General features: G+C 41.0%; 1 protein-coding gene across 1 annotated transcript in view; it reads left to right on the top strand.

The window, feature by feature from the left end:
* LOC126187863 (DNA polymerase epsilon catalytic subunit 1) overlaps nt 1-13636 on the top strand; it is a 332843-nt gene that overhangs the window by 133141 nt on the left and 186066 nt on the right. The window contains exons 18-19 of the mRNA XM_049929181.1: nt 6479-6625; nt 13176-13343. Coding sequence (XP_049785138.1) covers nt 6479-6625; nt 13176-13343 — 315 coding nt within the window. The remainder of the gene's footprint in view (nt 1-6478; nt 6626-13175; nt 13344-13636) is intronic.

Raw genomic sequence — 13636 nt, 5'->3', positions numbered from 1 at the left:
CAGAAAGTGGAACTGTACAGAGAGAAATATCCTGACAAGAACCCACCTTCCCGACGGATGTTTTCTCGTCTTGTTGAGACGCTTCAGGAAACGGGAAGTTCCAACCCATGACAACACAATTGTCATTGCACTCGCACAGACAAAGCTGCCGAAGTTACTGTTCTCGCTTCTGTTGCTATGAATCCACATGTGAGCGCACAACAACTTGAACATGAGATTGGCATTCCTAAAACCAATGTACATTGTATTCTTACACGTCACTGGTTCCGTCCTAACCATGCATACCTACATCAAGAATTGCATGGGAATGATTTCCAGAATCGTGTATTGTTCTGTCAGTGGGCACAGCAGCAATTCTCACCAACCGGAACTACTTTTCCAAAGTTCTGTTTACCGATGAATGTTCCTTCTCAAACAAAGGACAGGTAAATAAAAGGAATATGCATTATTGGTCTAGCGACAACCCACGATGGCTTAGACAGGTGGAAGATCAGTGTCAATGGAGACTTACCTTTGGTGTGGTATGCTTGGTACTACAATTATTGGCTCTTATTTCATCAATGGTAGTCTAAACGGCACAGCGTATGCCAACTTCCTCAGACGAATTCTTCCTCCTATTCTGGATGAAGTGCCGCTAAGAACCAGAATGGTTATGTGGTATCAACACAATGGATGTCCAGCACATAATGCCTTGCGAGCACGTTGCGTTCTGAACCGAAGGTATTCTGCCAGATGGATTGATCGAGAAGGAACAGTTACTGGGGCTGCTAGGTGTCCTGATTTAAATCCTCTGGACTTTTTTCTTTGGAGATGCGTTAAAGACATTGTGTATCGCGATATTCCAACAACTCCAGAGGACATGCAGGAACATATCGTGATTGCTTGTAATTCTCTTCAGCAGGCAACTCTGTAAGCGGTAAATAATTCTTTCATTCAACACGTGCACCAGTATATCGGTGTCCAGAGTAACCACTTTGAGCACCTTTGAATGTTCTACTCCTGGACAGTGGTACAGGAGAGTCATTTTAGTTGGTTTTCATTTGTTTTATGACAACTCCAGCAAGTGGACGAGTTTGTGATCCCGGGCTGTTATGTAATTAATAACCTTGTGTTTCAATGAATGGTACACTTTGATACATTTTTGAAATGTATTTTTAGCAGAGGAAATGAATTACTTAATAAAAAATAAAGGGTGTCATTTAAAAGGTACACTTTGATACATTTTTGAAATGTATTTTTAGCAGAGGAAATGAATTACTTAATAAAAAATAAAGGGTGCCATTTAAAAAAGGTCATGCCGCTGTTCATATCTTTGTAACATAACAAAGTTACAACGAAGGCAGTCGTGCTGATGGACGTCCCCCTGACGGCTAAAGAACATTTACTTGAAACATTTTGTAATCTGCATCTGGACAAACAGTTATTTAGGGTGGTCAAGATAAATGGGACAGCCTGTGTGTGTGTGTGTGTGTGTGTGTGTGTGTGTGTGTGTGTGTGTGTATCTATACATTGGTGTCCAAAATTAAAGCAACCCATGGAAATTTTGCAAATTGACATTAATTTTGCATCAAAACAGATGATAGTAAATCAGAAACAATGCAAAGAATACAGAACATAACAACTGCAACATGCATGACAGTAGGCAAAAATGTTGTTTATTTTTTCCAACTTAACGGATATGCACACATGTTCCAACAATTGGTTAATGTGCTCAGTATGGGATGTAACCACCTCTGGTAGCAATACAGGCTTAACGACGATGGAGCATGCTGTGAATGATTTTGTGAATCTCTTATTGAGGAGGCCTCAGCACTCAGAAACAGTAACCGTGTGTTTAGGAATAGTGTTTGTGTGAATGCGTGTGTGTTTTCAACTTTAAAAGACGGACTTTGTCCAAAAGCTTAAATATTTTAGCAGTTTACTTCACTGTGTCCCTCACCAACTTGGTGCCTCCTCTGTCTGGTAAATAGTAAACTGTCCTTTCCATATTTTTATTAAAATTGTATATGAGTTCTAAGGTATGTTGTGTATCATTCCCCCACCCCCCCACCCCCCCACCCCCCACGCATTTGTGTTTATGCCTTGGTTATTGAGAGTAGTAAATAATTATAGAATCAACTCTTTAGTCTTGAGAAGAATTATCAGTGGAATAGGAATCCCACTCCAAACAAAAGTCTGTTGTAGTGTTACACAGTACCGAGACCAAACCTCCTCAGTGACCTTGTTTGCTCTGGTTCAGAACAGCTCAAATTTTCTACACATACAGATGAATCCAAATTAGCATCCTCTCTGCAACTCACTTATTCATGGCTCAAGCTGCTACAGTTTGAAAGAACTCTAGAGAACAAAGAAATTACTGAAAAATGTACTGATGAGAGGCTTGGAGGCATGAGGAGTGGTTTGTTCGGATCTGATTCTGAGAGACTGTTGTTGCAGTGGCCGGATATGGCGGTCACGTCTGCATGAGCTGTGTCTGAGTGATTGTGTGAATATGTGTGTGTGTGTGTGTGTGTGTGTGTGTGTGTGTGTGTGTGTGTGCTCGTGTGCTCGTGCTCTCATTTTCTAACAAAGGCTATGGCCAAAAATTTAGTTGTGAGAGTTTGATTGTCTTTTCTATGTGTCTGTCTGTCTGAGCGATCATCCTTACAGTGAGTTGGTACCTATGCTCATTAATCAGTGTATTTTAACAAGTTATCTGTTGCACGGATTGATCACATGGTGTCATTTCATGAACATGCTATCTGTGACTTGTGAATAATTGGCCACACAAGTGGACTTCCATGATGGGCCAAAACCACAGGCTGTTTCTGTGGGTATCTCTAATGGGTCGGGTTGCCAATCTGAACCCCATCAGTTCCCAATAATGTGCAGGCCCCACCTTTTGGATCTAGTCTCACTGATGTGCCCACAGGCCAGGTCTGTTTGTGTGTGGTGTAATGCAGTGGATTTGTTTGGTTTACCAATGGATCCAGGACATAGGTGCTCCTCAGCAGACCAAAGGCCACGGGCGATGCATTTCAGGAATTGTGATTGTCTCACCACAAGTACACTGTACAGTGTGGTGGTTTATAGACATTTTATTTATTCTAGTACATTTTGGCACTTTGAAAGTAGTTCATATATTAGAAAGTATGGACAGTAAGAAGAAGAAAATTGTAGTAGTCACTGGAAGTTTGTATGCTATTTATTCATGTATTTCTTGAAAGAAAAACCACACAATATCTGTAAAATAATAGACATAACACCGTGGGCAATAACAGACAGTAACAAATGTAGTAAAATCAACATTTTATTGGCTGTCACCTACAGTGTTGGTTTACACAAATTTTCCCTGCCTTATGTGCTCCTTTCAAGAGGCTTACTTTTTTCTGAGGTTATTTCTGAAATCAGTGAAGGTATTTTAAATCTGTCGTGCAACTCCAACAAAATGTGTATTTTTGTCACCAAATGTGTTTTGTTTTATTGATATAAAATAACATCAGTCGTGTTAATGAAACACGTATGCCATTTGGCTTGCTTTCTCAATCTAAAAACAGTTCTTAACAAAAGATGTTGATGATAGTACTTAAGATATTTGCTGCCACATCTAGACATACAGAAGTCCGTGCATTTTATTGTCAACTTATGTCTTTACTTAATCTTGAGATCTCAGAAATTGTCAGGAGAAAAAAGCGCTTTACCATATTTTTATTAATGAAACAACTGATAAAGTGGCACCAAATACTGAAATATTCTTGTGCAGTGTAGAGCAGACGACATCACATTCATCAAAACATCTGCGGAACTATAAATATTAGTCATCTGACAACGGCACATTTCTGCCACGGAATGGCCCGCACTACGAAAGCTACAATGAGATCCTCATACAGGTAAGGGAAATCCTCACACACATAAGGGAAACGCCACAGTGCTGTTGCCACGTGAGGTTTATAATCGGAAGATTTACAACTTGCCGAGTGAACTGATGTATCAGAAGATTGACAAAGACTCCACAGCAAAAGTGGAAAGGAAAACATTATCACTGCCGAATTCTTCTCCTATTACGCAAGAAGTGGTGAAAAGGCTGAGACCTCATAGTTCTGTGCCGCCCAGGTTATATGGTTTTCAGAAGATCCATAAAAAAGAGGTTCACAATGTCATCTCACTTTTCACTAAGGTGCCTCTTATGAACTCTCTGTTGCTCATCATCAATAATTTCACAACCGATATAACAGCACTTTTCCATCATGTCCTCTTCTCCACCTACTTTTTATTTAACAATGAATATTTTGAGCAGACTGACAGTGTTGCCGTGGGCAGCCCTCTCTCACCTTCGGTAGCAAACTTTTTTACGGAAGACTTGATTTGGCAGAACTTAAACCTAGAGTCTTCTGGTCATATGTAGATGACACTTCTGTAATGTGGCCCATGCTGAACAAGAACTGTCACGTTTCTTGCAACATCTGAGTGCAATCCACAAGAACATCCACTTTACGATGGAAATAGAGAAGGATGGTTGCTTGCCGTTTTTAGTTACTAGGAGAGTGGATGGGTCATTAGGGCATTCTGTCTACTGTAAGCCTACACGTATGGGCCTATACCTGCAAGTGTCGAGTTGCCATCACCCTCCACAAACTACCGGCGCCCCTTAGAACGTTGGTGCACCGGGCTCGTGTTGTTTCTGATGGAGATAGACTTATAAAGGAAATGGAATATCTAGAGTCGGTGTTTAGAGGTAACAGTTACTCTCCGAATCGGATTAGAACAGCGCTAAGAAGGAAGCAACGTGACCGGCCACAACATTGAGAAGATAAGAAGTCGTTCGAGTCCACGGCGTTCCTTCCGTATGTCGGCATCCTTTCGTCTGAGGTAGGCAGGATCCTAAGGAAACGTCGAGTTAAAGTAATGTTCCGGCCACCGGCGAAGATTTGTGCCCTTCTCAGTTCGGTAAAGGATGGTCTGGGTCTGTGGAAGGCCGGGATCTACAGAATTCCTTGCCAGTGTGGCAAAACTTGCATCGGTCAGACAACATGCACAGTACGTGAAAGGTGCGTTGAACCTGAGCGCCACACTCGCCGTTCACAGCCCAGTAAATCGGCCGTAGCTAAACGTTGTATTACCACAGGACGTGCTGTGGATTTTTCTGCCACGAAAATCTTGGCCCCCAGCGAAAACTTTTTGGGATTCGGTAATTAAAGAATCTGTGGAGATACGCCTAGCACAAAATCTTACAAATAGTGATGGGGGTTTTCAACTGGACGAGGCTCGGGACCTGGTGATCTCTCTAATTTCTTCTGAAAGAAGACAGTTTATTCGTAAGGACATGTCTGGCAACACCTGATGTCTGTTTTTAGTGACACAAGCGCGCATTCCGACAGAGGACCGACGTGTAGTTTTCACCTTTACGCGTGCATCTGCGTACCACAGATAGAATAGTTATTTCCAGAGATCGCAGATTTCGATAGAGGACACTCCTGTGATGGCTGACAGTACACGTGTGTTTTCGCACCGATTTTTTGCTATAAAGCTGACGTCAGGAACTCGCAGTCTCCAGTGACGGAGACTCACCTGAAGATGGCTGGACGTTTGCCAGCCAAAATATCGTGGCAAGAAGTCAGCGTGATCCGGCTGCAATCCCAAAACCTCATCAAACAAATATGTTTTACTTGTAAAACTGGAGGATTTTGACCTGTAACAACATACATTTCAATTGTTTCTATGTTTATAGTCTCACATACTCATTCACATTACTTTCTTTCGATATGTAATATTCATTTCTTAACTTCTAATCTGTCAAACTCACTCTTAACCTTACCATTTAACCTCATGCATTCCACTGAACTACATTCTATCTCTTACTTAATTTACTATCTGTGTAGCCACTCATTTTTGCTTTAGCTTCCAATATTAAAATTACTGTGTCCATATTCGTTTCACAGCTTGTAAGTAGTCTTCCACAGGTTTCATTGACTGAAGAGTCTTCAGTACTGGCACCTTTGTAAATGTAATAACTGTCTCAATTATTCATTTTTGTCTTCATATTAAACCCAACACAAATCTTAAAAACAGTGTGCTGCACAACAGCATACAGTTTTCACCATTTTTACTTATGTATTGGAGTCCTGCTACTTTTCACAAGGTGCAAGTTGTCTGTATGGCCAACAATGAAACTTGATGATCCCTGCTATGTGCCTTCCAGGTGACACCAGCCTGTTGTGATGGGAGTTTACCCATAAATATAATTACCTGTGTAAATTTGTTCCTTGTGTAAGGAAATAGTAGCCTGTGTTCTCTGACTTCAGGTGCCCTTTGTGTTCTGAATGTAATGTAGCTAAGCTTGTTGTGCTTTCAGGATGTATCAAATGCTGATAGTTGCTGTTGACCTCCCATCTGGTTTTCTAACTTAGTCGCTTGTATAGTGGTTATAAAGTTTCATTGAATGTGAGCTTCTTATTAGCAATGGCAGTGTGTGTGAAATCAATAATTTCTCATTTCACAGGTATCAAACCCTGTTCCACGTGTTCGGCACCCCGATTGGCTGCACAAAAGAATGATGGAAAAAAATGATGTTCTGAAACAACGGAGAATAAATGAAATATTTGTAAAAAAGCCAAAAGATGTTCAAGAAGAACACTCAAACACAGAGGTAATGAGTAAAGTTCTAATTTTTTGTTATATTTAATTTTCTACCTCTCTTTTGTAATGTTATGTTTTTTTATACACATATTGTACTGTAGTTCATTAATGCTAGTGCATTCAAATCAGTTTGACTTACACATAGACTTAAAAGAACATGCTGTAGTTTCTAATGAAAATAATTATTTATGTAGCTTCACACTAAGGATACAACCATGAATGCACACATATTTTTTTAAATATCAGTTGTAATGGAAGCAAAAGATCAATTATTCCAATGTGTACAATGTTACTCCCAGGTGCCTGCTACTTGCTACAGTTGAGTTTCTGTGTTGCACATCCCAGTGAGTAAGGGCAATGTGCAGCCATTAACAGATCACATGGCTCGATCAAAAGGGATGGGCTACACACCGGCGCTCTAAAGCCCTTATTATTCCACAATGTGCAGAAATCATGTTACTTGTGTAGGTAGAGAGACAAGTTAGCGATTGATAAAATGTCCACTGAAGTATAATATCTTTATTTACACTTCTATGAACAGAAATTTCTGAATGGTGGCCTTGTACATATTAACAGATAGTTTTAGCAGCACTCCCGATTTCTTAGTAGTAATATTCACTAAAATTGCGACTATTTACAGCACAATATATTTGAACTAATTAAATCACATCAACATCGAAAGTCTGAAAATCTACGCAAGTTCTCTTGTTAACCATATCTCAAAGTTCACAAGATCATGGTCTGAAATCTGTTGAATTCACGGTGCACTCTCCACCCAAATGACAACTTACCAAAACAAGGACCCGCCTCCAGAGACCACGTCCTCTGCTGAGCATGCTTACTTATAAACTCGATCGCATACCCACCACTGGAGTCATTGTAGCTGCTTTATTTCTAACCACCATCCGAGTTTTATACTACAATTTTCATACAAATTATAATCATTTACGAGTTCATCTTATTACAGTACAATAAAGTATAATTTATATAACTTCAAGAAACTTTTTCAATATTTCACATTTTAGCAAATACTTGTAACATTTCATGTGTATCTATAATTTTTACTGAGTTAACATTCCACTGTGTCTGTTACAGCCACATATTAATCTATCCCCAGTTATAATGTTGAGGTATTTCTTTGTGAAGTGCACTGTACATCCATAATGTGTAGCTTGTTGGGTTAGCTGATGGCACTCTGCAGTTATGGGGACATGAGCAGATTGTTTACATGAAGCTCACATGGGTGATTCAGAATCCATATTCTTCAGCATGAGTGTTGGCTTGAGTCTGTTAATAGAGATGATCTTCTGGCCATGAAGTATTTCAATGACAAAGTGCTGTTTAGATCTGAATATAGTCTTTATGGTCCATCACAGACTGTAGAGGTTTTCTCTGTGCATCATGTCTTATGAACACATGTGAAGAAGTAATGAGTAGAGGATAGATAAAGACAGATGTTGCTGCATGATGTCAAACTTTAACTGGTTTATGTGATGTCATGTGCTGTTAAATGTTGAAAATGAAAGATCAAAAAAATCGACTGGAAGTCTAGTTGTCATGTGATAACGATTTCTGCAGTGTTGGTGTTTTATTCTGAAACCACATAAACTTGGAGACCCATTAAAAATGTTGAAATCAAACAATAGAAAATCCAGGATGGAATGTAACAATATTATGAAATGGAAAGTTGCTGTTCGCCATATAGTGGAGATGCTGAGTCGCAGATAGGCACTACTAAGAGACTGACACAGTAAAGCTTTTAGCCAATAAGGCCTTCGTCAAAAACCGATGGCGCGCGCCCACACACACACACACACACACACACACACACACACACACACACACACACACATAAATGCAACTGACATGCACGACTGCAGTCTCAGGCAACTGAAATCACACAGCAGTTGCCTGTGACTGCAGTCGTGTGTGTGTGTGTGTGTGTGTGTGTGTGTGTGTGTGTGTGTGTGTGTGTGTGTCTTTTTTTTATTATGCCTGTCTGCGACTCAGCATCTCCGCTTTATGGTGAGTAGCAGATTTCCTTTTCATTAAAAATTTTGATAAGTTGTCAACCCAGTCATCTGAAAGTCTGGCTCTTATTGCTGCTTTGATGTTGCAATATCACCATTCAGCTTCCTTATTCAATGCTGGATGGTAAGCAGTTGTTTTGATGTGGTGTAGACCTAAAGTCTTTATGAAAACAATCAATTATTGATAAAATTATTTAATTGGATCGATAAAAAAATCTACTCACCAAGCGGCGGCAGAGCACACACAAAAAGGCTGTTGTGATTGGCATGCCTTCTTTAAGCAGTAGGGTTGGAGGGGAAAGAAGAAGGGTGAAGGAAAAGGTCTGGAGAAGCCTAGGAAAAGGGGTAAATTTTGGGAAAGTCACCCAGAACCACAGGTCAGGGGAGACTTACAATTCAGGATGAGAAGGGAAGACTGAGTGCTGGGGACTGCATCGGACAAGATTTGAAAACCTGAGAGCTTAAAGGTGAAAGACAGGATAACATGCAAGACAGAGATTATTACTAAAGCATCATGCACGAGTTAATAAGAGTGAAAAGCTAAGTGCATTGTACATAACAGAGATGGGAGGGGGGTGGTGAAAAATGATGGGAAAGACAATAAAAGATGTAGAAAACTAAAGCGAAGTGAAGCAGAGAGTAGTTACAGTGAAGAAAATCTGAGACAGAAGAAATTAATGTAAATTAAAGCCAGGTGGGTGGCGAGAAACAAGGACATGTTGTAGAGCTAGTTTCCACCTGTGGAGTTCTGAGAAACAGGTGTCTGGGGGGAGAATTCAGATGATGCGTGTGGTAAAACAGGCACCGAGGTCACGAATGTCATGTTGTAGAGCATGCTCTGCAGCAGGATACTGCAAGTTGCCAGTGGACACCCTCAACATGAAATCTGAAATTAGCTTAGCAGATTCGCCTTCAAGTTATCCCAAAATGGAGTAATATTTTGTCACCTCGCTGCTAATATTTGTGGCAATAAAATGGGACCCCACTGCTAAAAACCATATTGTTAAATTTTTCCACCAGAAAGTGGTGCTTGTTCGATGGTGAGTTCGCCATGAAAAAAGTGTTTAAATTGCCATAGTACAATTGGAGTAATGATTGGAGTGATTCTTATGTGCTTGAGATAACGTCTGTCTCACATTAGTTGCGGATTCTAGTAAAAACAGTTATGTATTTAGCACCACACAAAGGACACTATCCTGAATACACACACATTTTTTATAAATCCATTGCAATGGAAACACTAAATAACAAAACAGAAGAGTTTACATTTCATTGTATCTGTTATAGCCACAGTACCACATCCATGAGTGTGGTTGCTGAATATACTTAGGCCCAGCCCTGCATGTACTCCACTTGTCTCCTATTAAGAGAGATGGTGCAACCATCTCTGAGACATGCAACACACAAGGAAGGGTGCATCGAGCAGTGACTGTAACAGACTGGAACAAAACAAAAGGACAATCGGTCCATGAACACAGAAAAAAAAGATGCTGACAAAAGAAGCAAGGCGTGCCTGCATAGTAGAACGGCAGCTGGTTGCCATAGGTGGTGACAGTAAGGTCGTGCATAAGCAGGTCTGATAGTGAGTTTCCATGGCCCAGAACAACACGCAATGGGATTGGTGGCACCAGTGGAGTCGGTCAGGTGGTTAGCTGTGGAGGAGGCAGCAGTCAGGAATGGCACCAGGAGGACCAGTGATGACTGTGGAAGCAGCCGTATGTATGGCCATGGTGGTGCCAGTGGGGACAGTTGGGTCAGCTCGGAGGTGGCAGCAGTGGTGGTGATGGCCACAACAGCATTGCAAGGTCCCTCGAGAGAGCAAATGGCACCATCGACAGGACTGGTGATGTCAGAAGGGCAGACCGTGACCAGGCCGGCGACAGCTGGAGCGAAGCTGAGGGGCTGATGATAAGAAGTTGGTATCTGATGGTATCACATGCAAAGGCTGGGCTGATAATGGAGAGAATTCAGCCTGAGAACTCTGCTCTGCGAACAATAAACAGAGCCGCACGGTATGTCAACATTGCAGGAAACTCGATGATAGGGGACCCAGGTTATCACACGCGAACTCTTGCCCCCCCCCCCCCCCCCCCCCCCCAACCAAACGCTGGTTCTGATCACACCCACTTGAAAATTGTGGGAAAGACTAGAATCTGACTTAGCAGAGAAAGACTACCTCCCTGGTCCGGAATTGCCCAACCCCAGAATGGGAGGGCCAGAGAAAATGATTTCTCCTGCAGTTGATCAGATGTGATTCACTTATGGATGAGAAAGACACCAAAGAACTACTGGAAACAGTGCAAACCAACAACAGCAAGCAAGAGGATGCACATTGAACAACACATGAACAGATTACCCAAACTACGCTCAAAAGAAAGCAATGGCAAACTTGCATCCACTGAGAAATGTGAACATCAAGTGCAAAACAAATGCCTACCAAAATCAAGACAACCACACGATAGAACACAGCTGTCACCCAAGAAAAGGAACAGTCCATGTCTGGTTACATAGGTGGATACTCTCTCACCATTGTAGAATTTGAATACTGACTGCCATAACACAATGGACATGAATGCACTGCTCATGAAGACAAACTAGCATATGAACATCTGAGAAAGAACAGAACCTCACTCCAGCAAAAATGAATGAAGACACTTTGAGGGACACTCATCATCCCTGTTCTGTCTGGGCAGTGCCACCCTTGGGAAGAGGGCCAGCCACAGATGTCTGGGCCGGGTGGATCCCAACACAGAATGGCAACATCAAACTCATCATGGAGGAGACTTGCAGCCACATGACAGATCAGACCAGTGAATCTTGGACAGGCACTGGAGGGGCAAATCTTGAGCAGGCATTGTATCACTAAACTAGTCTCTTTGTTGACACTGTAATATTCAGTACTCAAAGAAAAAGTATTGAGAATCCATACGAACTACAAGTGTCACACATGATGAAACCATTATCTTATTAACCACTGTAGGACATGGTAGACGAGGGAAAAGCTCTGTAACACAAAATCATTACCCTCACTACCACTGTTATAACCTTGGTCAAGTGGTGTGACTGGTAGTGATTAAAGTCACATGTTGCTGTAACAACTCTTTGTTTATTAATCTTGTACTAAACTCGGTACAACTGGAAAGAGCATTGCGATGATTTGTAGTGGGTGTCAATTATGTAGTAGTCCCCAGTCGTCATTAGTGTTGATGAGTTGGGAGTTATTGTGGATGATTAGTGGCATTGTACCAGCAGGCTGTCAGCTCATGGTCCCTCAAGATGCAAGCATTGTGGTAAAAGTCCAAAGCATAGACAGTCAGTGTAGAGCCTGGAATGAACTCATCATTAAGGGCTGAGTGGCAACCTATGTACTCGTTTGCACAGGAATATATTGGGATGTCACATGACAGCATGGAGCAAGTAGGTGCCTGTGACTGCAGCATTGTGTACAGCGATGTGCATGCCACGTATCAGTGTGGCTTGCACCTCTGTGGCAGCTGCAGGAAGTGTGGCAGTAAACAGCTCAACGAATATTCTGTTAACAAACAACCTCCCAAGGGAAAGCAGGAACTCTATGTGGCCCACAAAGCACATCCTATGAATGTGATGCAAATATGCAGGGACCTAGCTCTGCATATACCACACCATCCATGCAGCCGTTTTCGTATATTCTTTTGTATTTGTATTAATTTGTTGTCAGAAAAAGGACTGCAGTGTTGGGCAGAATGCTGACAAATGTTGATGACTTTTTCAATAACTATGTAAGTGTAATGAGTTTTCCAATTTTTTGTGATTTTGGAAAGATGAGATATACAAAGAAATCTGTTGAGACAAATGTGGGTGATGTTGAGTTAACTTTGATGAAACCATTGTATTGCTTTTCACAGAATTTAACACTTCAGGTTCAGATCTTGTAGATAACTGCTATTACCTGCAGGCTGGCTAAAGTCTTCGGGTTGTGACTTGTTGCTTCTACTGCTGGGTGTTTGTTCCTCCCAAGTAAAAGGGAAAGAGAGATTCCTGGCAGGTGTATGCTGCCGCACCGGTGTAAGATGGCTTATCATATGACACCCTCATGCCTTCGAGAGTGCGTGTTGGTGTATTCAGCAAATGAAGAAGGCTGCTGCATATGAGTGGAGTGACATTCACCCAGGCACACTCAGTGACTGTCAAATTGCCAGTCAGATATTTTATGCTACCTCCACATCTACAAACTATGCAGAATCCATCATAAACTACTATTATATAATAAATAATAATTCAATAATTCAATTTTAGAAGTGAGGTCAATAATTCTTACAGTGAGTTATAAATCTCGTCTCCCTTTACTAGCACATTGTTATTGCTGCTTTATTCTACATGGAATATCATCTTCACCCTGAGTTAACTATTCCGCTAACAAGAAAAAGAGAGCAGTTCAAATTATTTGTGTATTTAGACCCAAGTCCTAAAGTGATACGAATCTCTCTGTATATTCCATCAAATACTGATCATATTTTCTTGCCATTATTTCATTTTAATTTTTTTCCTCAGGTAGATATTGAAGATTCTGCAGGAAAGACTGTTACTGCAGAGAGACCAAAAACACCAGTTGCTCATGTAAACAAAAGAAAGAGAAACAGCTCAGTCACAGATCCAGACATTTTAAAGCGCAGCTGGCGTGAGGAGCTTGGAGCACCACCACCATATGGTACAAGCAAGGTATAAAATTAAACATGCTCTTTTTTGCAATGTAGAAATAGACAATATTTCACAGGCAAATATAGAGATTTGAAATACCTAATATTTCTTGCTGACAACTTTAATGTGTAACCCATCCTGCTGACTCTGATGCTGAATAATGTTATGCTATGTGGCCATTTATTGACACATTTATAAATTGAGCTCCTGCAGGCAGTGCTAATAAATTGTATATTAGTTCCATATTGACAATGTTACTCACAACAACATTGAATAAAAACTGCTTCAGTAACATTTTGAAGTAGAAATAACAT

Source organism: Schistocerca cancellata, chromosome 5 (assembly GCF_023864275.1).
Source record: "Schistocerca cancellata isolate TAMUIC-IGC-003103 chromosome 5, iqSchCanc2.1, whole genome shotgun sequence".
Lineage (NCBI taxonomy): Eukaryota > Metazoa > Arthropoda > Insecta > Orthoptera > Acrididae > Schistocerca > Schistocerca cancellata.
Note: the sequence above shows the minus strand (reverse complement) of the source record. Positions and strands in the feature narration are given on the sequence as shown.